Source organism: Pleurodeles waltl, chromosome 3_1, assembly GCF_031143425.1.
Source record: "Pleurodeles waltl isolate 20211129_DDA chromosome 3_1, aPleWal1.hap1.20221129, whole genome shotgun sequence".
Taxonomy (NCBI): domain Eukaryota; kingdom Metazoa; phylum Chordata; class Amphibia; order Caudata; family Salamandridae; genus Pleurodeles; species Pleurodeles waltl.
In genome coordinates this window covers 1,184,874,667-1,184,902,198 of record NC_090440.1, presented here as the reverse complement: position 1 = coordinate 1,184,902,198, position 27,532 = coordinate 1,184,874,667, and the positions used below count along the sequence as shown (strand labels likewise).

Here is a 27,532-nt window from a genome sequence, read left to right as displayed (position 1 = left end):
CAAATATTTTACGAGGAGTAAAGGATGTGTTCAGAAAGGAAATGGGAGAATTGGGAGGGTATGTTCATGAAATTAAATTGAAGCAAGGGGCTATTCCTGTACAACACAAAGTCAGGAAGGTGCCGGTATTGGATAGAGAAGAGGTTAAAGAATTATTCAAAGAAATGTTGGAAAGTGGAGTAAACGAACCTGTGGAGGCATCAGAATGGTTATCACCTGTCTTAATTACAACAAAAAAAAAAGAAAGATGGGAAATTGAGATTCTGCATGGATTTAAGGGGGTTAAATCAGAATATAGTGACAGATAATTTTCCATTGCCTAATATCAATGAGTTGGTCTTGCTAATTAAAGGTGCTAAGTATTTTTCAAAATTGGATCTTAAACATGCATACCATCAAATAAAGCTGCATGCAAAATCAAAAGCACTGACAACATTCATCACCATGGAAGGCACGTATCAGTTCACTAGAATGCCTTTCGGTCCAGCGTCTGCAGCTAGCATCTTCCAGAGAAAGATGAGTGAAATCCTCAAGGGTTTGGATGATATATTGTACTTTCAAGACGACATTCTAGTTTTTGGCTACGTCACTGAAAATCACAGTGTTACCTTGAAAATGATGTTGGATAGGCTATCAGAATTTGGATTGACCATAAGGCAAGAAAAATGTCAGTTTCTTGTAAGAGAAGTGGAATATCTTGGTCACTCTTTGTCTGAGGATGGGATCAAACCAAAAAAAGATTTGTTGGAAGCTATCAAATCTGCACCAGCACCAAAAGACAAAGAACAGCTGCGATCTTTCTTGGGTTTAATTGAATATTACTCCAAGTTTGTGAAGAACTTTGCTAGTAAGATGGAAAGTTTGAAGGTTCTTATGCGTAAAGGTGTAAATTTTGCTTGGGAAGCGGCACAACAACAGTGTTTTCAACAAATAAAGGAGGAGGTGTGCAATGCTGACATATTGGTATCTTTTGACACTAAGAAGAAAACTATAATAACTGTTGATGCCAGTGCAATAGGAATCTGGGCAGTTATGTCTCAAGTGCATGGATCCTCTAAGAAAACAGTTGCTTTTGCTTCCCGGACCTTAACGACTTCTGAGAGACACTACGCGGACATTGAGAGACACTGGCAGCAGCATGGGAAGTGGAGTACTTTCGCACATATCTGTGGGGCAGCAGTATCATACTGCATACTGATTACAAGCCTTTGTTAAGAATTCTTTTGCCTGGTGGAACTGGCAAAGGTTCAGCAAGACTGGCCAGATAAGCTTTGCGCTTACAAAAGTACTATTCCGGGTTAGAAAAATATTCCGGCTGATTGCCTTTCACTATAAGCCCTTGATTGGCAACTCGTGGATGAAAAAAAGTGTTGAAAAATGAACAAGAAGGGGCTGTTGCGAGTGTGCTTGAAGTCACTCGATGCAATAAGGGCATAGTAAATGAGAAAGACTGGCATTTGGCTATGGAGGGTGATAATGTATTAAAAAATGTTATAGTCTTGATAAAAAAAGGGGGGAGATGAGATAGCACTCTTTCGGTACTTGTACGGCCTTATGGCAAAACTTTGGATGAGCTATCTGAAATAAATGGAATGATGGTGTTTCGTGTAGAAAAAAAATTGTCCCACCCACAGGTGTATGGAAAAGGTTGTTTGACATTGCTCATGAGGGACACTTGGGACAAACTATTATGAAGAAAAAGCTCAGAATGGAGTTTTGGTGGCCTGGCCTGGATGATGATGATGTGGGATGGGTTGAACGGTGTCCTGAATGCATAGAGAGTGAAAAGCATTTGAGGGTTGGCGTACAACCTGGATGTGGTAGTATAACAGATCAGGGCAAACCATGGCACAGTGTATGCATGGATTTCAATGGATCATTGTCAGGAACAGGTAGAGGAAGGAATTTTGCATTAGTCACGGTGGATGTGCACTCTAAATGGGTGGTTGTTAAATTCATGGCTGAAGTCACTACATCAGCTACTATAAGTTTTGAAAGAGGTTTTTGGTGAGGAGGGTTTTCCTGTAGTTCTGATCACAGACAATGGTACGCAACTGACTTCGATTGAAATGAAAGATTTCTTGGAGTCGTGTGGCGTGAAGCATGCACGTGCAGCATTGTATAACCCCCGTGCCAATGGGATTGTAGAACGGGCTAATCGTGTGATCAAAAGGGGGTTAGTCAGCTATAGCTAACAGATTGGATGTAGAGCTCATGATCTCGGAGCTGGTTTGGTCATATCGCACCAAGGAGAGCTTAAGCACAGGCATGATACCATTTATGGTCATGAGAGGTAGAAAGCCTGTTTGCAAACTTAAACCTTCGTGGATGGGAAATTTGATTGAAAAGCGAATTCTTCCCTACAAATGTCAAGAATCTAAAGCAGTTTGCAGCGGACAGTGGATTAAGCCAGGGGAATGGGTTAAGGTTAAATCAGGAATGGTTAAAAAAAAAAAAAAAAAAAAAAGGGATGAGCAAATTTTTGGGACAGTTCAAAGTGCAGGAGGTTCACGGGTGGCATGTGCTTCTCACTAATGGACAATGTAGGAATTTAAGGAGAGTGGCGAAGTATGGATCTGAACTGAACGAGAGGAATGGTGAGAAGAGCGGTGAGTGCAGTGGTTATATGTTAATGGAGGATGAGGATGCATTGAATCCTCGTGAGACTTGCAGTGGTGTAAGGGGTCGGGTAGGGGGTGGAAATGGTGGGCATGGTGCAATCTTCACAGCTGGTCGAGATTCTACTAGCACAATCCCTAATGCGTGGGTACTAGAGTTACTAAAACCAGAAGACCACCCGCATTTTTGAAAGATTATGTAATGTGATTTTATTGTCTTTTATTATTGGTTTTGGTTTCAGTTTCTCGGTTATGTGTTATCTTTTATTTCTTATTATTCAATGTTCATTTTATTGTGCTTGAATTTTCGGTTAACTGTTTTGATTATTTATTTAGGGTTAACGAGGAAGGATGTGCTGTAATCTGCTTCGGTGTTTGTTATACTGTTTGTGAGGCTCTCCTAGAACATGGAGGAAAAAGTGTTTTTTTGCCAAATTGTGAGGTTTGCTAAGGATTCTGAGTATCAGAACATTGTAAGAGCACCACAAGTTACCACACATTGGGTTTTCCCTAGGTGTCTAGTTTGAAAAAATGCACAGGTTTGGTATGTTTTCCGAGGTGCCGGCTGGGCTAAAGACCAAAATCCACAGCTAGGGACTTTCCAAAAAACACGGCAGTTGTAAATGTAAAAATTTGATGTGTCCATGTTGTGTTTTGGGGCATTTCCTGTTGCGGGCACTAGGCCTACCCACACAAGTGAGGTACCATTTTTCGGTGAATGCTGGGTGGAAGGAAATTTGTGGCTCCTCTCAGATTCCAGAACTTTTTATCACCGAAATGTTTGGAAAAAGTGTTTTTCTGCAATTATTTGAGGTTTTCAAAGGATTCTGGGTAACAGAACCTGGTGAGAGCCCCACAATTCATCCCATCTTGGATTCCCATAGGTGTCTAGTTTTAAAAAATGCACAGGTTTGGTAGGTTTCCTTAAGTGCTGCTGAGCTAGAGGCCGAAATCCACAGCTAGGCACTTTCCAAAAAACACGTCAGATTTCAATGTAAACATGGGATGTGTCCATGTTGCCTTTCCTGACACAGGCATTAGGCCTAACCATACAAGTGAGGTACCATTTTTAATCGGAAGACTTGGGGGAACACAGAATAGCAGAACAAGTGTTATTGCCCCTTGTCTGTCTTTACATTTTTTCCTTCCAAATGTAAGACAGTGTGTAAAAAAAACATCTATTTGAGAAATGCCCTGTAATTCACATGCTAGTATGGGGAACCCGAAATTCGGGATGTGCAAATAACCACTGCTTCTCAACACCTTATCTTGTGCCCATTTTGGAAATAGAAAGGTTTCCTTGTTATCTATTTTTGATTCTTTATATTTCACCAAATGAATTGCTATATACCCGGTATACAATGAAAACCCATTGCAAGGTGCAGCTCCTTTATTGGCTCTTGGTACCTAGGGTTCTTGATGAACCTATAAGCCCTATATTTCCCCGCAACCAAAAGAGTCCAGCCGACGTAACGGTATATTGCTTTTGAAAATCTGACATTGCAGGAAAAAGTTACAGAGTAAAACGTGGAAAAAATTGGCTGTTTTATTTTGTTTTTTTATTCCAGCTGTTCCTTTCTGTAGGATAAACTTGTAGGATCTAGACAAATGCACTTTGCTGAATTCAGAATTTTGTCTACTTTTGTAGAAATGTTTAGCTGTCCTGGACCCAGCATTGGTTTCACACTCATTTCTGTCACTAACTAGAAGGAGGCTCAAAGCACAAAAAATAGTTAAAATGGAGTATGTCCCAGTAAAATACCAAAATTGTGCTGAAACGTGGTTTTCTGATTCAAGTCTGCCTGTTGCTGAAAGCTGGGAAGATTGTGATTTTAGCACAGTAAACCCTTTGTTGATGACATTTTCAGAGGGAAAAACACAAGCTGTCTTCTAGCAGCTATTTTTCCCCCATTTAAAAAAAACAAAACGTATTTTGAGATTTATTTTGGCTAATTTCTTGGGCTCCTCCAGGGGTACCCACAAACTCTGGATACCTCTAGAATCCCTTGGATATTGGAGGAAAACGACACAAATGTGGCGTGGGTAGCTTATGCGGACAAAAAGTTATAAGGGCCTAAGCGCAAACTGCCCCAAATAGCCACATAAAGGCCTGGCACCTGAGGGGGGGAAAGGCCTGGCAGCGAAGGGGTTAACATCTCCATCATTTTACAGGGTCCAGGAGGGTTTCTGGTTGCAGGCTAAAAAAAGAATGTGGATTCTTTGCTGAATGGCATTAGTAAAGATCAGTGCTTAACCATGAATAACCAGTTTGTAATTAGTTGCAAAAAAGATATCATATTAACTTAATGTACATCCTTTTATAGAAAATGTAGATAAACGCAGATATACTTTACTTTTCCCGTAATTAACTTTAGTATGCACAAAATAAACGTAGTCCCTTAAATATACCATACCTGTTCATAACTATTAATTTGTGTATGACCTGTATATCACCTCTGCTGCTGGCAGCAGGCATTATGAAATCTTTTATACAGGGTTATCACACATATATATATATATATACACACATACTGAAAATTAAAGATTAAAGTGACATTCTAGTTAGGCAACAATTTCAGTGACAATGTCACATTTGAAAATTAAAAAAAAAAAAAAAAATCACCAGTTATGGTAATATCTAGCTTGTGCCCTAAAGCAACTGTAACTCGCAGCCTTGCCAAGCACAGTCTTGCCATCATTGATGTAATTGCAGATGCTGCAGTGATGTAATCAAATACGTAATTGAACATGATGAGTGATGTAATATGGGAGGTAATTAGCAGTGCATGACAAGGGTGTGAGTTACAGTTACCTTAGGGCACAAGTTATATTTACTAGATATTACTATGCCTTGTGAAATATAGCGTTTTTTTTAGCTTAAAACATTAAATTGGCCCTCAAATGTTTATCCTGTGATTTTTTTAGTGAATATCTAGGGTTTTTCTTTTAACAGTAAAGCAATATTTTATTACCATACGTAAAACCAACACCCCCTCAGGGTTGTTGGTCTCAGCCCAGTCCCCGCGGGCAATCCCTCGCAGTCAAGCAATTCCTCCCACCCCCCTCCCCAAACCCCTGCAAAGCACAGTCAAAGGTCATGCGCAGAGTCGGGTTTGCCGCCAGTCTAACCTCCATCCAACTTCCTGCAGGCATCCAAATCCCTGCCGGGGGGCCTCCCGCCAATACAAGACAGGTCATTTCCCCCTGACCCCTTGCTCCCAAGACACTATTGGCCCCAGGTACACCATTCTGCAGAGGCTTTTGTTTTTAAAAAGGGGGTCGGTATACACAGACCCATTTCCCGAGCCTCTAGTGACCTCAGGGATATAATCTCTCTGGCCTTTATTTTTTAATAGAGGGTCCTCGGGCCACAGGATGGGGTTCCTGTGGCTGCTACAGCCTTGGGGAAGGGTACCATCTGGCTCCATCCCCTATTAATATATTTTCAGCCCCATCCCTCTGAGGCCTCTTCAAGGCATGGAGGGAAGGCCACGTGCCCCTAACCCTCTTTTGATTAATTTGACCTCAGGGGATTGGGTCCCTGAGGCCCATCTCTGGCTCAGGAAGGGGTTGGGATTGCATGCCCCCTCCTCTAAATATTATAAACATTTGAAAGCTGAAGAGCGTTTATTTTTAAAAATGAGTTACAACCCAGCAGTAGTCCTCCAGGATCAGAACTCTTAAAAAAAATATACATATATTTTGTGACCCCCTATCCTTCCCCAATCCATCATGTTTTCCCTAACCTCAAGACAGGAGACTATGTCCCGAGCCTTGTAATGGCTGTATGCAGCATTTTTCATCATGCTGCAGACAGCCAATCAGAGCCTTGCTGACATGGGGCCCCCGGGCTAATTGCTCCAACACTATCAAATAGATTTCCACCATGTCACAAAAAGCATGCTTTCTGGAGCAAGATCCAGCTTCCTGCCTAATTTGATATTATTTTGTTCAGCAGTTTTTGCAGCAGTGCTGTTCAAAAGAGTTTATGGAAAACGCATGGGGATTTTGAGTTTTGGAACCCCTCCCCTTTTTTTTTTTTCCTCGGTCCCCGCTTGACAGATCACCCCAAAACTTTCCATGTTTAAACTAAACAAAAATCATTACCTTTTTTGGAAAGATTTGTGAAGATTCATCAAACGGTGCCAAAGCTAAACAAATAAGGCATGAATTTCTGTGGGAAATGCTGACCTAATTATATCTACCCAGTGGTGACCACCCCCAGGAGATATATTTAAATATATATATATACACACACACACACACACACACGCACACACACACACACGCACACAACCAACACTCTTCAATCCAAAGAGAGCCTGCACTTGAAGATGGAAAACATTTCATCTTTTATTTCTCCATGTTGCACCAAAACCAAATCAGCTGTTTTAAATTCTAGCCACACAGCAAATATCAGTTCTAAATTAGTAGGAGACGTGATTTGGCTATTTCCTTAGCCTTTCTTAATCCTTAACACTCGCCATTTAGGTTGCTCATTGAATACATTTGAGTCAAACAAAAGGGAAGAAACACTTCAGAGATTCCTGCATTGCAATTATGACCACCACCACACCACTTCTGCTTGATATCCTTTTTTCAGTTCAGTAACAATGTATATAAAATCTTCCTTTAATACTTACTGTTGCAGGAAACCAACTCATACAATTATTTTCAGATAAGAGCAACCAAAACGGCTTACTTCAACCAAGTCTGTGCCGCCCAATATGTAATTTGAAAGTTTAGTGAGATTTACTCCACAAAGGAATATCATTTTCCAACCCTCACCACTGAGTTAATGCTTATGTGTTGCCCTGCTCCTGGCATTCCCGTCCACTTGGTCTTTTGAAAGAAGGTTACTCTCTAATTAACTATATATGAACCATATGACTGCATGGTCTTGGAAATTTTACAGTGAAACCAGGGTAGTGCCTCTCCAGGGGTAGCCTGGGATGCTCTTAAGACTGGAATTCAAAGTGAAAAAATCCGTTTCAGTCTGAATCACAAGAAGCAGAAGAAACAACTCCTGGATAAGCTTTATGGGGAATTAGCAGAGACCGAAGCCCACCTCATCAACTGATTGTCTCAAAATCTGAAGTCTTTTCCCTCTTCGACGTTGTTATATCAAAATCACCTAAACAATCCCCTAATTCCCTATTGGTCAGTTAGTCGTACACGTTTACACTTCTGTCCAATGAAAAAACTATACCAAATCTATGAATTCTAATATTTCTCCGTTCTCGTATTGTTGATTGGTTCGTCTTGCGATGTACTCATCATTCGGCTTGTCAGGTAACAATATTGTTGCAGCTTCCACTCTAGTCAGTATCTTCATTGTTCTTGTCCTGGGAAAGTTAGTCTCACACACATTACACATAAAATGTTGCATTAGCAAGAACATCATCTCCTAGCAGTGGGTTCTCACGAAAAACTTACATTAAGCACATTTAAACAATACAATGGACATTTCACAGTTTAATTAACTTGGTCAGCATTTTTATTAAACACTAAGAAATACAGCTTCTGCATGAGGCCTGGCAAAATAGGCCAAGACACTCGCTAAGTTAAGGCCTACAATGAATAAAGCTAAAGCATACTTCATATCCCTTAATATGTCATATTACTGCATTAGTGTGACATATATTCAATATTTCATAAGTATTAATCATTGATTAGTACACTTTGTTAACACTGGTGGCCATTCTTCGAGGTCACATTTTCAAATGCGTGCATTATTTTTTTACATTATTTCATTTTCTACATAAGCTCATTATTCAAAATACATACATGTTCATTAATAATTGTTTTATTAAAGACACCTGCGCTAGCAGGTTCAAATTGATGGATGACTTAGCTAGCATTTTTAATTGGTCGTATGCTAAGACCAGGAAATCTCTGATTTTTTTTTTTTTTTTAACTCTTTCAAGGGAGTGAGGTGGCTGGGCCATTCCCAATTTAAGATTTAACAATGGGCTGCGCCTTACAGTATATGAGGTCTTTTACTGGTGGGTCATACGGGGGAGATGGTTTTCCCCCCATTTAGGGACTGCTTAGTGGGGAGGATGCCAGGAACCGTTTTTTGAAAATCTTTGAGCCTTGCTATTTTAAGGAGGTTACATTTAGGACCCTGAGTTCAATATTGACCATCCCTTTCTAGGTAAGGATCCTTGCGGTCATGGCTCGGAAGCCTGGGGCTTGTGGAAGCTTGGGGATCTTCATGATGGGATCACTATAAGTACATCTGAAGACCTGCAGCAGGACTATGGGCGCTATTTTATCGATATTTGCAGATTCGTGTTTTTTTCCTCAAAAATCAGTAAGGGTCTAGTGAGATGATAAAACTACCTTTGATTGAGATTATAGCAAAGAACTGTGGCTGTACAATTAGTTCCATTTATGAGTGTTTGATCTGTGGTTTGCTGGATGATTTGGACAAACAGGATACTAAATGGAAAAAGAAGTTATGTACAAGTTACTGTTGCTTTTTTGTGTAATTAGAAATTGGGCGCTTTCGACAGGTTTCCAGGTGCAACACTTAAAAACTATCTTTGACCTATTTTACACCCCAGCCAACGTCAAATTCAGGAAGTGGCTTTATTGCATATGTTTAGCACTAGATTTATTGAAGCAAGAGATCTCAGGGTTTATGCATACTGCTCTTTCCTTTGACATCACTCTGACCCCTCAGCTAATGTTACTTGGCGTCCATGACAAGGTGGTGCAGGATCTTTTCGAATTAGTGTCAAGTAAAGATATAGACGTATAATCATGTAGGGAGAGGGTAGAATTGAGCCCAGATATTGTAGTCTTTTCAAGGGACAATCTAGCTTTGATCATATGAAATTTAAATTACCAGTCTTAAAGTTCACGTTATGCTAAATGTTTTTGAACTACAGTTCTGCTTTATGCCTTTTTGCCTTGGTTTATTTGCCTGTAATGAATGTGCCAGAAACCTCTTGATTACCCATCTCTCCTTTTCGGTAATGATTATTTGGAAAAACAAAACTTTTTTAAAAATAATGTAAAATGAAAAATATCATTAATGTGAAAAGAGCACATTTGCACAGCAGAATTCTTAGCAATTACAGCGTATGCAAACCATACGGGCATGGATGGAAAGATCCTCATAAAATTAATACTTTCCCATTGTAACACCACTTTCTATCATCAGTGAAAGATCCTGCCGTCTCGCGCAGTGCGCGTTCATAAATGTACTTTTAAACAAGGAATGTTACAATACTCTGACCGACTACCAACGGCGAGTTAGTTTACTGTTACCAATTCTAATACAATTTCTTAGCAATTGCAAGCAAACGCTGCCCTCCAGTGGTCAAATACATTTGCTGTAATCCATCCATCAGTAAGAAAACCTGACCTGTATTTTGAAAATGTTGAATTGGGAGTGCTGGTTTTCTTTTTATATTATTTATATTACCTATTCAAAGATACTATTATCCAGTATATTGGTATTCAGTTTAACAACCATACAAAGTATAGAAGGCTAACTTGGCCTTTCTAGGGTGATGAGATTTTGAAAATAAAAAAACGGGATATTTTGCAAAAACAGAAACATGTATTGGCAATGCCCATAGCTCTGACTTTAAAGGAATGTTGTAGGGTAATGTGAAGCATTACATTATACTGGTGTAGGTTAAAAGGTCTAGTGACAGATCCACAGTCAAGCCAGACCTAAAGATCTATGTAGGTTAATTACTGCCCTCCTCCCATCTGTGTTTCTGCCAGAGGAAAACATCACAAATGATATAGTTATCCAAGACACTTTATTAACATTAAAATGTAATATGTGGCACCCCTGAAAGTTCAGCTTCTAGCAGCTGGATAAATAAAATCATCACTGCTGCATTGAGGACAAGCACGTTATGTGGACGCACACAACTTCTGCCTAATTAAAACATGTACTTCTGACTCCCAACATGTAGGCGGAGCCGAAGTCCCTTTCTAGTGATGCTCACATAACTGTCTGGTGACAGCTGTGCTGTCAAGCCAAACCATGAAAAGGACAACAATTTTACATCAAAAGAGGAGCACGGAGCAATAGCACTCATCATCTTAGAAAAACAGGCAAGTGGGAACCAAGGAAATAAATAAAATGCAATTTTTAAATCCAGTGTAATATACGTTAATTAAATTACTTTCTGAAAACAGCTACTAACTAATCATGCTTTGGAACACTTAAAAACGTGCTTCCATCTATGTGCTGGAAAGTAGGGTGATCTTGCTGGATCCCAGTTCCAGCAGCTATTTCGAGGCTGGATTTGGGTTCCGGCCGACGGGGAATATGCTGAATTTTTCCTGGTGTCATTTTCTGACAATTCAGCAGTGCCCACGCGTTGTCTGCTTTCCGTTTGGAGCAGCAATTTGCAGGTTGCGAGGCAGCTTTCTATTTTTCACTTCCAGCTGGGGCCAAACCAAAGAACTGATATAAAGGGACATCAGTCGTTCTCTTGTTGAATTATTATTGTGGTTGGGGGGAAGCCTCTAGCCTAACACTTAGACATTCATGCAATGAAAGAAAACAAAGGTACACATCTTACCACTACTGGTGCAAATATGCTAATTGGAAATTATTGAGTGTTTACGTGTTTAATTCATGAAAGTTCATAGAGAAATTAGTTGTAGAGAAAATAATGTGCACGTTTGAAATTTTGACCACGGAGATTGTCAGCCATTTATGCGAAGTTATGCTAAAATAACTACGAGATGTGTGAAGTAATGAAAATGTGAAAGAATAATGTAGCAATATGTCATATTAAGATGTATAACCTGTGTCTATATTAATTTATAGAAGTTTACTTAGCTGAGATTAAAGCCTAGCTTTTCAAGGCCTCACAAGAAGAGCTGAAATACTAACGCGCTGCAGAGAAGTTGAAGCAAAGCCTTACCCTGAACCACCCGATGTAAAAGTTGCTTAGCTAGAATTCTCTGCAATGTACCCACAGACAGGAGATGATGAAGACAATTTGATACAATTATGTGTAGAGTAGGCTAAATGTACTTTCCCAGGACTTGCACAACGGAAGCACTGACTGAAGAGGAACATGCAACATTTTCGATACCTGAAGAGCCGGATGATGAGGACATTGTATAGTGGACCAATCTGCGTGCTGAAAAAGGACTGATATTAAAATTCATAGATTTGGTAAATTAATGTTATAGGTTGAAGTCATATCTGCTGACTGACTGACCAATTGGAAATTAGGAGGATGGTTTGGGAGACCCTACTAAAAAGTCATGACAAGGGGCTAAGACTTTAGATGCGAGAGAATAGGGGTGAGACGTTAATGACGTCAGGAGACGCGGTTCCAGATTCTGTCGTTGGGCTCACACTCTGAGAGAGCCTGATGCGGTGCTGATCTATTGATGACCTGAAGACGATGACTGACTTTGTTGCTGATCCATTCCGTGGATAGGTAGCTATGATAATGTGACTGACTAACTTGTGCCTTTTCTTCTAGGTACCAACTGCGCAGTTTTATAGTTTTTCTAGTAGCAAGATGTTTTTCCAAATTCCTGTTTTCTAAATTGATTTTGAATGAAGCCCCACATACTAATGCTAATCTTGGTTAGGTAGGTTTCCGAGATTTTACGTTTGACAGGGACAAATGACTGACGAACTATTTGCTGAACTCTGCTATTAGTGCTGTGTATTAATTTCATTTGGCTTATGTTGGCGCATTCGAGCATATGTTTCCTAAATTTCGGATTAAATTAGGTCATTGGTGTTCATTAATGAACTAATTCTGAGTTGATCGAATAAAGTTTGATCTTACTGATGTCTTAGTACTGTAACTAATAGGGAAATAGAAATTGTTAAAACGCTTTATGGAGTTTTGGTTATTCATGAACTGAAAGTTATAATAGTTCTGATTTTAATATAAGAAATTGGTTGTGCTGATTGATACCATTAGTCACTACATGGCTAGGATATTCCATGCGATCCAAAAGGTTCATCGGCCTATACGCGTCCACTTGTAAGTTTATTTACTAGGGACCAGGCGCGCTAGCACCACTTCATAACAACTTTAGAGAAACTTTGACTTGAAGGCAGGTTTTTCATTTTGTTCAATGCCCCCTATGTAAGAGATGTGCATGTCCATATTTGTAGACCTTATGTGTTAAGAGTGAATGCAGCGAAAACACAATGTTTGGCATAGAAACCATAGCGGAGTAATTGGAGTTGACTATAGTAACAAGACTTTGTTACTTCCCAAGGGAACCTTTAAAATAACAAAAAAGAAAAAGGATCTAAACCCATGCCTGTAAATAGATCATTGTGCTATATTAGAAGGGTTGCACTTATGAGCTGAATGTAACACAATGATCTGTGTCGAAATTAGTCACCCACTTACCTATCTACAAAAAATACAAATCTCTGATCTTCATGCTAGACAATTTGCTTTGCAGCAGGCACATTTAACATCTGTGCTACTTTAGGAGTCAAAACTGTGACACAGAACAGCCCAGATATGATTAACCACCAGAGTTAAATTACTGCTTCTGTAATCGCCTGAAGATCGCCAGGCACAAACAATCTGCAGCAGTTGTCTTACCCCTGTACGATGTTGTTAAATGCAGACTCTTTGAGGCCAATTAAGTAAGCAAAAACAGATTTACTGACACGTCCTTGTTGCCAGTTCTTCGAAGTACATTTTGTTTAAAATAACTGTGTAAAATGTCAGACTCTGCCTCTTTTTTTTTTAAAGCTCCAGCCCTGGTGACTTCGCCCCTTTTCCTCTGCCACACATAGACCTCTAATTTATCGGTTTCCGGTTAAAAAGTTTCCAATTTCGGGACTGCTCTGACTGCTTTCAGCTGACCCTATGAAACCGGTACATGAGCCAACTACGCTGAAATCTACCAGGACAGCTGGTCAAAAATTGGTCCCCGCAAATCTGGACTAGATTGGTCCCCTACCTTTCGGGACTCACATTTATGACTTGCAGGTCATTGTACAGAAATGAGAAAGGCGTTTAATCACAAGAGCCATGTTACGGGAACAAAAACCACTTATAAACAGTAATACCAGATGTATTTTTCAAGTGCCTGAAAGCCCTAGCTTCCAAAAAGGCATTCTCTAGGCAACTGATGACCTATTACAAGACAGTATAAACGATGATTTAAAATGGAATAGGCAGCTTAATCATTAAGAACGCTTGATTAACAAAGGAAGGCTACAAACTTTTTTCCTTCGAAAACAATGTGTAGCACATGAGACCCGCGCAACCACTGATCAGATCCCGTGTATATGACCTTGCGAGATTAACAATATTCTGTGAAGTCCTAGCCTGTGCTCCCTTGGCTGCCCTAACTTCACATGTCTATCGGAGCTTTAAAAAAAATTGTGACCTGTGGGAGATGAACAGTACTTTCCACACAGTGCCTATGAAGCGAACACAATATCACTCAAAGACATGACGAGGAGGGCAGCAGATAGAGTTTTCAAACATATCACGGCAAACTATTAAAACTGGCCTTTATTTATTTATATAGCGCACTGAAGCCACTAGTTTGTAGAAAAGCATACCGTCTGGATGGGACACAGTACAACACGTTTCGCAAATGTTGGTGTTTTCTGTGCTGTAATGGGGCACGGGCTCTTGCTCTGGTTTGGTGGAATTATATTAAGCTTCATTACATCAGTCAAAGACAGCAACCCTTTCTTCAGGGCGTTCTCATCACTAAGTAGTAAACATGAGCCACCGTTTGAGGAACATCAATTCAAGCAATAAATGTAAAAGTGCAACCAATGAAAAACTTTTCAGATCGTCTGTTCTTGGTCTAGTGCTTTGAATACATTAGCCTTGATCACAAAGTTTGCTTGCCAAATACACAAGTATCATAACTGCATAATCTATGTAGATCAGGCTTCTCCAAAGAGTAGCACATGTGCTACTGGTAGCTCTCACGAAGTAGCTCTCCTTTTTGCAGCCCAGCCTACGCTTGGTTGAATCAATATGTGTATACGAAAATTGAAAAGCGTGTGTTTGGCATAAAAATGTGTGTATTTTCAAATAACCTCAGCTCACATTTGGAGAACATTTTTTGAATTTCTAATATATACTTAAAGCCGATATTTGAGTAATAAATCATGAGGCACTAGGGAAACATTACCAATATTTAAACTTTGGTGTAAGGGGCATTGCAGCTATTTTAACGACCTCAGTAGGTTGAGCTACATACATAAGAGCTACTTACAAGTAGCTGAAGAGCTACCAGTAGCTCACAAGGTATTCGATGGAGATGTCTGCTTTAGACACACACTAGATGTAGTAAATACTGTGTCATGCTAAAAAGCAGCTATCTATACAAATTCTTTTTGGCACAACAGAATAAAAGAGGCCCTTTATTTTCAGTGCATTTCAGTTGTTGAGAGGATTCCAAATCCATACTATGTAGCTAACTTCCCATGTGGTTCTCCATATGTTCACTCAGAAAGACATCCACGTTTGGCCCTGGTTAACACAAGCGAAGGTCAGAACATCTGCAACAGTGTTACAAATTATCAAATTCCCTTGGGAGAGAGCATATAAATTGCACTCACCTGGATGCTTCCAAAATCCACGTTTTCATAATGAAAGTGGGCACATTCAGCCATCTTTGGGAAGTGGCCCTTTGTAAACGATAACCTAGACCAGGGACAGAGAGGCCAAGAATATGTTAGAAGTCCAGCGAGAGCAATGAGTAGGGACATGTGTATAAAAAAACAATAAAAAACAGGAGGGAGCGCACGCACACGCCGATGCCAATGGGAAGAGAGGGCACACATACACAGAGGATGATAAAAATGTAGAGCACATACAGAGGGCAACATGAAAATAGAGCACATACACAGGTTAAAAAAGGGAGAACACACACACTGTGGTAAAAAAAAAAAAAGACAGTAGAGAAGGAACACAAATTGTCAAATAACTACATACTATATACATAATTCACAGTTTCTGAACTGGGGAAAGCTAAATTAAAAGCATCTTTCATGTTTAGCACTGATGTACCAGACATTTTAGTATTGCCCCTGAAGTCACGCCGATCAGGTATATGTGACAATTTATGAATTATGTTAATCAAAGTAGTAATAGTTGAATAGTAAAGTGGTGCACTGACACGCCATATTAACGTGCATTCACTAGAGGCCATTAGTTGAAAGTGATATGGTACAGGCATTCAACTTTATGCATGACTAACTAATTTGCTTTTATATTTTAAGTCACAATGTACTTTAACAGCCAGCTTTAAAACAATAATAGGTTACATGCATAAAGTATTTTAAAAGGTAACAGGCAAATGTAGAGAATGTAGTTCTGCCCTTTATTAACATGAATGGGTTTACAGAGTCATTTCGTTTTGAATTTACTGTAACATGAACATTGATAGAGCTTATTAATATTGGCTTTATGGGTTAGAATGTTAAATGTATATTAAACGTAAAAATGAATGTGCTGTTTTAATTCATTTGCTTAGCCTAAATGAGCCCTGCAAGGCCCTGTTTTCCATGACTGTGCAGAAAATATTTAGTCATTCTTGCTAATATGAACTTTTCCTTCAGACATTGATCTCATGAGAATGCTAGCTTAGTAATAGATACTCCTTTGGTTTACAAATAGTGAGTTTGGGAACCCAATCTTGAGCACAGTACAGGCAGGAACTGTGGAATAAATATGTGTGCAATTGTTCCAATCCAAACAAATGAGCTAAGATGGAAGCCTTTCATATGAAGAACCTGGGAACTTTCACCAATGTTTCGGACTATGTGGTATGACTGTTTGCCACTGGACAAATCTCATCTTTTGTGTCATATTGATTGATGGATGGATGAACTGACTTGCCTTATGAACTTTAATATACCGTTCCCCAGATGGATATGTAGCACTCTTCTCACTTACCCTTTGAGCAGATCTTCACTGTTTATTGAACGCTTGGACTCTAAGAGGTACAGTCCTCAGTATCTTTTGCTCCTTTGAAATGCCTTGCTGGGACTTAAAAAGATTTTTCCCCGGACCCAAGGAGACTCTTGATCGAGCTTCTGAAATATTAATTTCTTCCCTTTTTATCTACTAATTTCCAACCTTAGTTAGTCACCTGTTCCCCCAGATTTCCTTTTTTTTTTCTAAATTCTTTTTGTCTTTTTATGCCCACATGTGCATGTCCCAGCACATGTTATTATGGACTTGCAAATTTGTAGGGTTACCCTTTGCCTAGGTTACTAAATTGCAGAATTCTAAATGTTTAATTGAATTAGACAACAGTTGTTTCATGTTTTTCAGATTTTGTTGTTGCTTTGTGTTGCATTAATGGAATGCTTAGTTTCTTCTGATACTGAACTTCTTTTGGAGGTTTGGACAGCCTATCATGATCTTATACAGTGTTGTACCGGCGATGGTCTATGTTAATTTAAGCCTAACTCTGTAATAAATACCCTTGGACTTTATTTAGGCTTGGAGTGTTCTTTGTGTGGCTAAAAGACTCATACTGTTATTTAAACTGACTGTTGTGAAGATTTGATGCCTCCCGTCTGTACTCCCTTAAGCTGGGTGAAATGACCTATCAACCTTGTCAGAGCATAATCCTGAGACGGAATATGCTACAACATTATCGAATACCAACACAATATTATGCTGTCCTTAAGGAACAGCAATCCCTTTTATTTCTTCCTTGTTTGTGATAAAGAAACTTAAAATCTGTCAGAATAAATTTAACCCAACAGACCACTCCAATTCTCCCAACAACAGCGTAGCAGTGGCACAATATGTTGCATGCAAGAACCCACCTGTAATCACAATGCAGAACACTATACTGGCAACAAAGCAGTACATGTTGAACGTGACACATGCACTTCCTTGAACTGCTCTTCCACAAAAAGATAAACATAAGACAAAGCAGAACTTAAGAAAGGATCCATGAACATAGACACCTCCTCTCCTTACAGAAGACAATCTTCCAGGAACACAGGGCATCTCATGAAGACCAATGACACCCATTAAACTCGCCAACAATCATTGTACGTAACATTGTAGCCGATGTAAATGCCAACGCTATTACATACCACTGTACACAGGATAATAGCCTGCTTCTAAGAACTACAAATTACTGAGATAAGGGTACTTTAGAGGAAGGTCATAAAATGACTAAAACAGGATTTCACAACAAGGCTGGATGGAGAAAAGGGATCAGAAAATACATCTCTTCGTTTCACAACTGATTATCTACGCACTAGAGAACATCTCCCCACTGCACCAGTTTTAGAACCTCAGTATTATAGTCTTCCTCGACCCCTTGAAACGATTCACAAGCCTTAAACCTTTAAGTGTATCAGGCACACATACACCTTTGCAACATACCCGATGCACTTCTTTTTCTCAGGTTTCCAAATCTACCTTCCAAACTCTAAAATCAGGCTTCTGAGGCCTCACAGGATAACTTTCAACTAGCTCCTATAAGGCTCTTCTTAACGTACAAAGGAGCATTTCAATAAGTCACCTCTGAAAAACTGAGCAGTAGATCTTTGATGTTCATCCTCCCAGACCCACTCTCAGGTCTTGCCAGGCATCGCTAGCAGTAATTAAAATCGGACTTACAAATGGGCTCTATAATCCCGTCCTTAACTTTACTGGCAGAACACAGTATGATTTCACACCAGTGACTTAAAAAACCTTAATATCACCCATGTCTTTGATGCAGTCCCTGTTTATGTGTCATACGTTTCACTTCATCTTGCATCACTTAAGAGGTTTATTTTTTCAGTTGGTGTTTTTCTGTATTTTTTATTTGTTCATGCTACAAATAACTCTTGTACAGCGCACACATTGAACCCATTCACCTCTTTGTGGGGGGTCGTCACGGGGGTGGACGAGGATGTGTGTGTGTGTGTTTGTGTGTGTGTGTGTAGGTGAGAACAATTGAGAACTCTGGTGCTGAGGCTGAAGGCACTGCTAGTTTTTCATAGTGCCTGTCTAGTTTGTCTCATAGGGTCGTTAGCTTGTCGGGATGAGCATGCACATATTACCTATTAAATGGGCAATAATAGCCTATGGAACAAAGAAGGAAAACACCCTACAGCCCAAGGGGCATTTATACTGTAGTACAACGAGGCATTCATGTGCACAAAGTCAAGCTATCATACATTGTAAATCGATGCAACAAGAGGATGTCAGTTATGGTAGTCACAAAAAAGTTTAAATGATCCCTTAATATGTACTTTAGGTCTGGAGGCGTCCCTGAAAATACACAGAATTTGGTAGTTAAGCTTGCTCTTTTTGTAGTTCACATCTCTTTGGTCATAGGTGGCTTATATATACTAAAGTATTAGTGAGTCATAGGCTGGTTTAATATTATTTATTTAATCTCAGTCCTACATATTCTGATATTCTCTAATTTGAACAATCCTCGCCAAATAAAGGTAAAAGAACATTTTCTGCACCAAAAGCAGGAGCATGGTAGACATAACGAACACTGAAAGCCCTGTAAAGTAAGCATTGGCTAAGCCAATATGTCTCACCCATGAGACCTATGGGCTTTGCCGATGTTTTTTACCCATGCTGCACAGCATTGCAGTTACTGTGCAACATAGATTTAAAAAAAAAAAAAAAAAAATCTCAATGACACGGGCAGTGTCGTCTTTTTGCCGGCATAGGAATGTGTTCAACATGCTTGCGCGTGTGAACAAAGTAACAGTGGTGGGGTTTTTTCCTTTTTATTTACTGATTCAAGATGCTTCTGTAATGTACAAAATCCAGCATAAATGTGCTTTTTCAAAAATGTTGCATGAAAGTGCTTTTTCGAAAGAAAAAAAAAAAACTGATCAGTTGGTTGAAACAACACAGTAGGTGGATGGGTGAAGAAATATGGGAGACAGAACACAAGGGCAAAGAAAGAAACACATGGACGAAAGACAGCAACATGGACTGCACGGGGCTCAGACAGGCAAAAAAGAGTAACTCAAGTGTGGGTGGGGAAGGAAAGCACATGGACGAGAGACCAATGGGGGCTGGAAGCACCCAAAGAAGACAGCTGGAAAACACGTGCACTCTCACTGAGTGCTTAAAACAAAGAAAAAAAAACGTAATTTCCTTGAAGTGAACAGTGAAAGCACAAAATTGAATAACTAGGACACTAAAGCCACTGAGAAAGAAGCAGTGGGCTGCAATTCCTGTACAGTTCTTGGTAAGCCAATAATATGGCTTCACAACCAGGTCCTAAACAGTGAAAGGCATGGATCGCTTTAAGTGGAATTAGAAAGCACCATGTTTGGAAACAAATAAGGACTTAATGTAAGGTGAAATCTGGAGCATCATGGCGTGGAGTACAGTGTCTGGTCTCTCCTTCATGTACTGGTGCTTGAATGTAGGCATGCCCGTTGAGATAGTTAGCATTCACCAGTAACTATCAAAAAATACGGCTTAGTGCTCCTCCATGTGGGGAGCCCGTCAGGCGTTGCACTGGCGGCTTGACGAGGAGTAGTACCCAATGATGATGCCAGTCATCCATTGTGATGCTTGAGGGCCCTTGCTCCTGATTTTTCAGATCCCCCTAGTTTCTTTCTTTCTCTTTATGGAACAGTGTACTTTAGTTGTTTTGTATCTGGTCTTTGATGGTCAGCTGTTCAGGGTATGGGGCACAGGGGAGCAATTCCCATGCCCTTCTGAAGCAGCTAATGAATACTTCATTTAAACTCTGCACTGAATTTACTAATGATGATTGCAGCAACATGTTCATCAACTACCTTGCTATATATTAAGTTGGGGTTGTTTATATAACATGTTTATATCTGTAGTTTGAATGGTGTAACACAGTTTGCATGAATGAACTGTAATAATGCTTTACAATATTGAATGTACGGCTGAAGTAGGTACACATAGGTGTACTCTCTGTGTTTGCACGTACTTATATCGCACATAGAGTGGGGTGATGTGCACAAAAGCTTTCTCAATAGTGTTGTCAAAGTCACATGGTAATTACTTGGACTTACGTTTTGTGGCGAAGCAAGTACTTGGCTCTTCTTGAAAGTTAATGGAAGTGTTTCTGGAAAGACTTTTAAAACTAACATCCCATCCCTTTACAGTACAGTGTAAAATGTATTTCTTTCTACAGGTTGGCATCCACAAACTGCATGCTATAAATCCCTCTGCTATTTTTCTAAAACCCTGCAGGAACAAATTACCTTGACTTAAACTTTCAAATTGTCCTCCCCTACTTATTTCAAATGCCCCTTTCCTTCTCTTTTACCTTCTGCATACCTCGTGTTTATACCGACTACTCAAATGGCATGCGCATCCTATCTATTTCTATCAAACCACATCCCTGCAACCTAACAATACGTATTCATTCCATCAAACGTTTGCTTCCCCCACGACCCCCTCTAATGATCCCACAAAGGCTTTCATGTACAACATAGAAACTGAAGTAAATGCATGGAATAGTTTCTTTCAGAGCACAAGAGTAATTCCAATAACCAAGGGTCTTACAACGAACTTTGGGCCCCCGAGTAGCAAACTACTTGCCACAAAGCACTTCAATGCCTCATCAGGAGTAGTAAGTGCTATATAAATGCAATTTCAATGCAGTACAGTACAGTAAGGATAACCTTACTTTATTCGATAAATAACAGAAAGATGAAAAGGTACAGGGAATGTGTCAATAACACTAATCAACCTAACAGAAATTATATGGCAGAAAAAGAACACATGCCCTGTCTTAGTCTCCCCAGAAATGTCTCCTCGCTAATGCTGAAATGATCTCGAAGGTACTTAGAAAAATCCTTGCATTCACTTCAGATAAAGGACCTTTGGGAATCTTAAGCACCATTTAAAAAACAAAACGCTGAATAGCGAGTGGATTGAGAAAGCTCTCCCAATTGGAGGTCATGGAACCCCTGGTCAAGTGGTGTAAAGCATGGAGGCTTCTGAATAATTATCACAATTTGAAAATGCAACCATATCCCGGAACAAGATACTCAAATCTTTCTAAATCAAAAATTCATGCTACTCCGGTTTGGATGTCTCCAGTCGCTTGACCACACACCACACCACTATGTGTCAAACGATGTGGAAATAGGAACTGTAGACTATGTGGTGCCTCAAAGGAAGACATGAATCGTCTGGTCTGCGCATGCCCCTCCCTTATTAAAGGAAGGAGAGACCCAATAAATCACATTTGACCAACAGAATATTTTGTCATGCAGACAAGCTTAGGTCCGACAGTTCCAATAGCGAACTGTCGAATTACAGTGTTCTGGATTAGGAGAAGGAAAAAAATAAGGAATTCACATGAATTTCTAGCTCATATGTTGCAATTTAAACTCATTCATCAGAATTAGAAAATTGAGAACTCTAAACGGATTTTTATTTTTAATCTGCATTCAGCATACACTTTTGCTACTGCAGGGTTTTTTGTTCTTTTAACTGACACCATAAATTATGATTTTAATTAATTGTGCATAATAAATTTCATTTGACTTGATCCGAACATGAGTTCTCTTTTACTCCATTATGAAGTGGTATTTCCCTCCCCCGCCCATTTGGATGATTCCCTACTTAAGATATAAAATTTCTCACTGCTTGTTGAGGTTCCCAACCCAAAATAGATTTTTAGATTGAAGGTTGTTTATGGTTTCGAACTGTCTTATTTATGCTAAACTGTATGATTTGTAATAAACGGCTTAAAAATGCACGCCCAAAAAATGTACTTCACTAAATTTTACAAAGTAGACCGTTTTAAATTAAGCTCATATTTTAGTCTAAACATATCATGTTGTTTAGATACTTGAAAACCGGACAGTAAAGTGAAATGAGGATTGAAACTGTATACTTTAAAAGTGCATTTTGACCAGCACATTAGGAAAAAAATATTCATTCTAGAAGATTCTCTGGACAACGCTGTGCAGGACTCTCTATAGCATATAACTGGTGTTAAAAGGTATCTTATTTAAAAACATGTTTAAAGAAGGTTGGGCAAAAGGGCAATTGGCTTACATGTTTTTAAATACAGGGTTGGCCAAAATTAGTTTTTATGTGAAACACTAGATAATTATGCACATTTGACAAATCCACATGAAGACACTCTTCCCCAACCGCAAGCACATATTTGCACTAAAATATAAAAAAAATTGGGAACTCCTATTTGCATATTGTGCCTTTAAGCTTCTTCAAAAACATTAATTGTACTCTCAATCTCCAAGCCACACTGGAAAATATCCAAAAAGGCGATATGGTATGGAGCACTATGGTATTACAAAAGTGGCCAGACACCCCTTCTGTAATATTCATTGCGCTGGTGCAATACTCATAGCGCTTTCATGAGAGGATGTTGCCTCATTTGCAGCGGAAATTAGGGAATTACTTTGCCTCTGCATCCGTGCCCTATTACACATGCTGGTGCAGAGGCAAACAGTCCTTTAGAGGGTGCACTAGAAGTAAGCCACCAAAAAAGTGGTGCATTGTTAGTGCACCCCCTGAGATCAACTCCACAGGCATTCATTGTAGTCATGTGCAGTCAACAGCTGCACTTGCCTGCAGGGGGATCTTTGTCGGCTCCTTACAGTGCAGGCAACTGACGACTGCACCGTGAAACACAGCAGCTGGGAAGCTACCACTCAGTTGTTCACTGAATGTGCTGCCCCCCCAGGCGAACCACAAGTATGTGCCTGTCCAGGGAGGAGTGCCGTCTTGATAACAGGGCGCACTGTCTGTATAAAAAAAGTGCGCCCTGTAGAGAAAAATCTGTGTCAACTTGTTATGCTACAGCGGTGTTAGTCACTACTGGCGGCAATTATATGATTAGATGGTACTTAATTTGTCTCTTTTCATGCATGGCCTTTGAACCCTTGTCACAAAAAATACCATGGAGATTAATCATTATAACAACTTATTCGCAGTGTTCCATCAAATGATGCAAACAATATATTTAATTTTGCCTGTTCTGTAATCAGGGCCCTGAATTGTTAGGACTACAAACTCTGTAACATATTTCACATGTTCGTCTACAAGACGGGGGAAGAAAAGTATATTCAGCATAGTTGTGTGCCTGAGTAAATAACCCTTAAGATGATATATGAATAATGCTGGGTTTTGGCGGAACATCTTCAAGAGACCTCTAGAAGACAATGGTAAGGCGGATTGATTGTTTAACCTATCACATAAACCATCTCTTGTGAGTGACTAACTTCTGCCATCGTGGCACTATGATGTAGTGGTTTACAAAGAGCCGTTTGTTAACTGCCCTAAACTAAAAATTATGCCACCAACACAGGAAAGCAGTGCAAGGCACTTGCTGTATCCCCCTTGCTGGGTTCTCTTGATTTTGAACCAAAGCATCAACTTTATTATAGTGAAATGTTGGAGTAGAAAAACTGCTTTTAGTGAACCTTTCCACTGAAGTAAAACTGTGCTGTATTTGGGACTAGTGTCTGTCAGTTTTGCCTCAAAAGTGAGTTTGTTTTCTTCCTCCTAAGATGTCAGTCACTTCCCTTGCACGAATGTATATTCATGAAAAGGCCAGTGGTAGCGAAGTGACATTGCACGCCATTTGACCTTTATGTTCACTTACACACACACGCTTAAAAATACATCCACAATCACACGTACACACTCGCTCTTACATAAAGGCTCTCACATGCACACAACATGCATTTGAAAGCATTTGCCTCTTACGTCAGGTGCCAGATTCATAATGCAGTTGATAGTACTCCATGTTTTATTACACTTATAGTGAATAATGCTATTCACTATTATAGTGAACACTGTTATTCACTAATAGTGTAATAAAAAGACAAGGAGATTAGAGCCCCAACCATTGTCCATAAGGGAGAGCTTCTCCTCTGTTCCTGGCAATGATTTTGTCACCTCTGAGACCAGGGGTCGCAAATGCAGTGCAGGGGTCTCAAGGTGCAAGCCAGGGGTCAGAGTTGAACCCTAAATGGCGTCCCTGTTCCCTTGCTTGCTCCGATCCTCCTGCTCCTCCTTTAACAAACAAGGGCAGCAAACAGAACAGACTGGGTACAACGTATGGTCGTGTGAGGATGAACTAAAGATACTATTCATTTAACCACTTCCTCCGGGGCGCCCAGCTCTGCTGTCTACATAATCGCTGAAAGTTAAGGGCATATTCCTTTGACGACTTCTCTCTTTGGGCCTGTTAGGCCAGTGCTGCTGGTCCCCTATCTATTTGCCCAAGAGCCATATTCTCTCATCTACGGTTTCCTTCTTCACTGAACCAAACACCTTCTGTCCACAGGCGTCCCTACACCACAGTACTACCTGCAACAGCACTTCTCCATTTAGTAATCCAGGTCAACTCACGAAGCCGCCACAATTATATACTGACCTGATGAGCATTTCTGGTGGCACTACAGTGCCTTGAGGGCTTAGACTCTCAATCCCACTTCAGTAGACTCTTCATGTCACGTACTAGAGTCTGAGTTATCTCCCTCTGGGCCCAGTGCAATGTCAGGTCTACCTTGCTTTGGAGGCACATTCTAGCATAATAGCCGCCTCTGTTTTACCTGTGCCTCCAATGGGCTGCCCCTGTATTCCTCCTATGAAGCTATAGCTATTAGTACATCAGTGGGAAGTGATGTACTACTGATAGAAACTAGGCGTTGAGGGTCATAACATAATTTTATAAGTGATTTTGGTTTCTGGAATGGTGTGGTAATTTCACTCTCTTGGATGTTTTCTGATTCTGCTTCAGAAGCTGAATGAACGCCTCTCCCTGGAGGGTCCTCATTCCTCCTGTTTTGATTTTTTCTGCTTTAGGTGCCTCATCAGTAGTTGAACAGCGCCTCCAATTTGTTTTTCATCTGTTGCTCCTTGGCATACTCCACATAAAACCCTTTGTCGTTTAACCATGCTTGATGTGGATTCCTTTTCTGGCACTCATGGGTAAACTACATCTGCTTCTCCTGATGCACATAAGTGGCTTTTTCAGTATTTATCGCCCACCTAAAATAAGGCACATACCTGTACTGATTGAGAATAAGAGATCAGCAATGTGTCCACTCAATGGCATGTGTAGACTGGGACACATTTAAAAATTAACGGAACCGTAAGAGAATATATAACCTCCATGAGTATGTCTGTTTTTTCCCATTCTATATACGAATGCAGATAGGAGTCTTCAACTCACATTGCCACTGTGCTATATTTTTGTGCTGTGGTCAAGATGCTTAAACAAGATGGTGCAGATCGTGTATATGGCGCACATTCTAGACGTTGTGCTTTACGTATATAGACAGTTTAACAGTCTACCTTAAAATATTCACAGGCAATCCTAGAGCCACAAATAACAAGTAAAACATTTAATCATGTGAAGCCTGAGTATGTGTACACTTTGAGAAAGTAAAAGGTCACTAGCAAACATCCAAAGGTTTAGGTGTCAGTTGGGTAGATTGGAGTTAAGGGTGGTTCCTAGATGGCCCTCATCCTACAAGCATTAGTAGTTAAGAATATGACCTTTCAATCAGTCTAGGTCCACCAGATGTGAACAACACTCTGGATATAAACAAGCCAACAAGACTGCACCCATGTGCGATTACTTAAACACGTGTGGGCAACAATACGCATCATGGTGAGTTCTTCATCCCATACACTATATTTAACTGAAGATTTAGCTCATTTACAACCAGTAACAATCCCTTATACTTTCTGGTAATACGTGAATGAGGATCGGAGACTGGATGGCATTCTGTGGCGTCTAATAAGATGCTGATGAACAGGTATTGTCCCTTAGTGAGAAATATGTGCGCAAAGCATCTCATGAAATTGTGCGTCCCTTACTAGGTCATGGGTGATGTTCATGAAACTGTATGACAAAGTATGGAATATCTTTAGAAACAGATGTATATTTCTATTTATTATTATTATAGATTGCATAAAGATTTTTTTTTCACTTAAAAAACAAAGGTTACAGGGATTTTATAGTTAGGTTCTGAATTTACTCACACAAAATTAGACAAATTCAGCAGTGTTAGAAATGGGGTCTTTGGTTGTCAGTCAGGTTACCCCCTGTTCAAGCAAGGACCCTCACTCTAGTCAGGGTAAAAGATAATCACCCTCAGCTAACCCCTGCTTATCCCCTTGGTAGCTTGGCAGAGCAGTAGGCTTAACTTCAGAGTGCTAGGTATGAAGTATTTGTACCAACACACACAGTAACCTAATGAAAACACGACAAAATGACAACACCAATTTAGAAAAATGGGAAATATTTATCTAAACAAAACAAGACCAAAACGACAAAAATCCGACATACACAAGTCAAGTTATGAATTTTTAAAGATTAAACTAAAAAATAGCGCATAGAAACACAAAATGCTTCGATGAGGTGTTAACACGGTGTTGTGACGGAGTCGTTCCCAACAAGCCGGCACCAGCGGCGCCGGACACGGAGTCGCGTAGACCCCCAAGTACAGTACCTTTGGTTAAGAGTGAAAACAAGTTCATGCACGAAGTCTGTGCGAAACGTTGAATCCGTGCACTTCGAGCGGCGTCGGTCACGACGTGGTGCGGCGACTTCCAGGGAGTCGAGGACTTCAGCGGGGCTGCAGCGGCATCAGGCCTGTGAAGGTCGTCGCGTTCCAGCAAAGATCACGGAGTCGGTTGCAGGTGGCGTCACCGGATTCAGCAGCGGCATCGGTCCGCAGTTGGCCGAAGTCGATTTCCTTGGATTTCCACCAGCTTTCCTTTCAAGGGCCCAGGGACTGATTAGGGCACCACTTGTCAGAGCAGGAGTCTCTCCAGAGACTCCAGGTGCTGTCAGAGAGAAGTCTTTGCTGTCCCTGAGACTTCAAACAACAGGAGGCAAGCTCTAAATCAAGCCCTTGGAGATTTCTTCACAAGATGGAATGCACACAAAATCCAGTCTTTGCCCTCCTACTCTGGCAGAAGCAGCAACTGCAGGATAGCTCC

The 27,532-nt window shown here is 40.2% G+C and overlaps 1 protein-coding gene across 4 annotated transcripts in view; it reads right to left on the bottom strand.

Annotated features, from left to right (window-relative positions):
- The window catches only part of ARHGAP32 (Rho GTPase activating protein 32), a 942,023-nt gene that overhangs the window by 647,393 nt on the left and 267,098 nt on the right, over window positions 1–27,532 (bottom strand). For all 4 annotated transcript variants that reach the window (XM_069224492.1, XM_069224494.1, XM_069224495.1 and 1 more), the window contains exon 4: window positions 15,181–15,265. In XM_069224492.1, coding sequence (XP_069080593.1) covers window positions 15,181–15,265 — 85 coding nt within the window. The remainder of the gene's footprint in view (window positions 1–15,180; window positions 15,266–27,532) is intronic.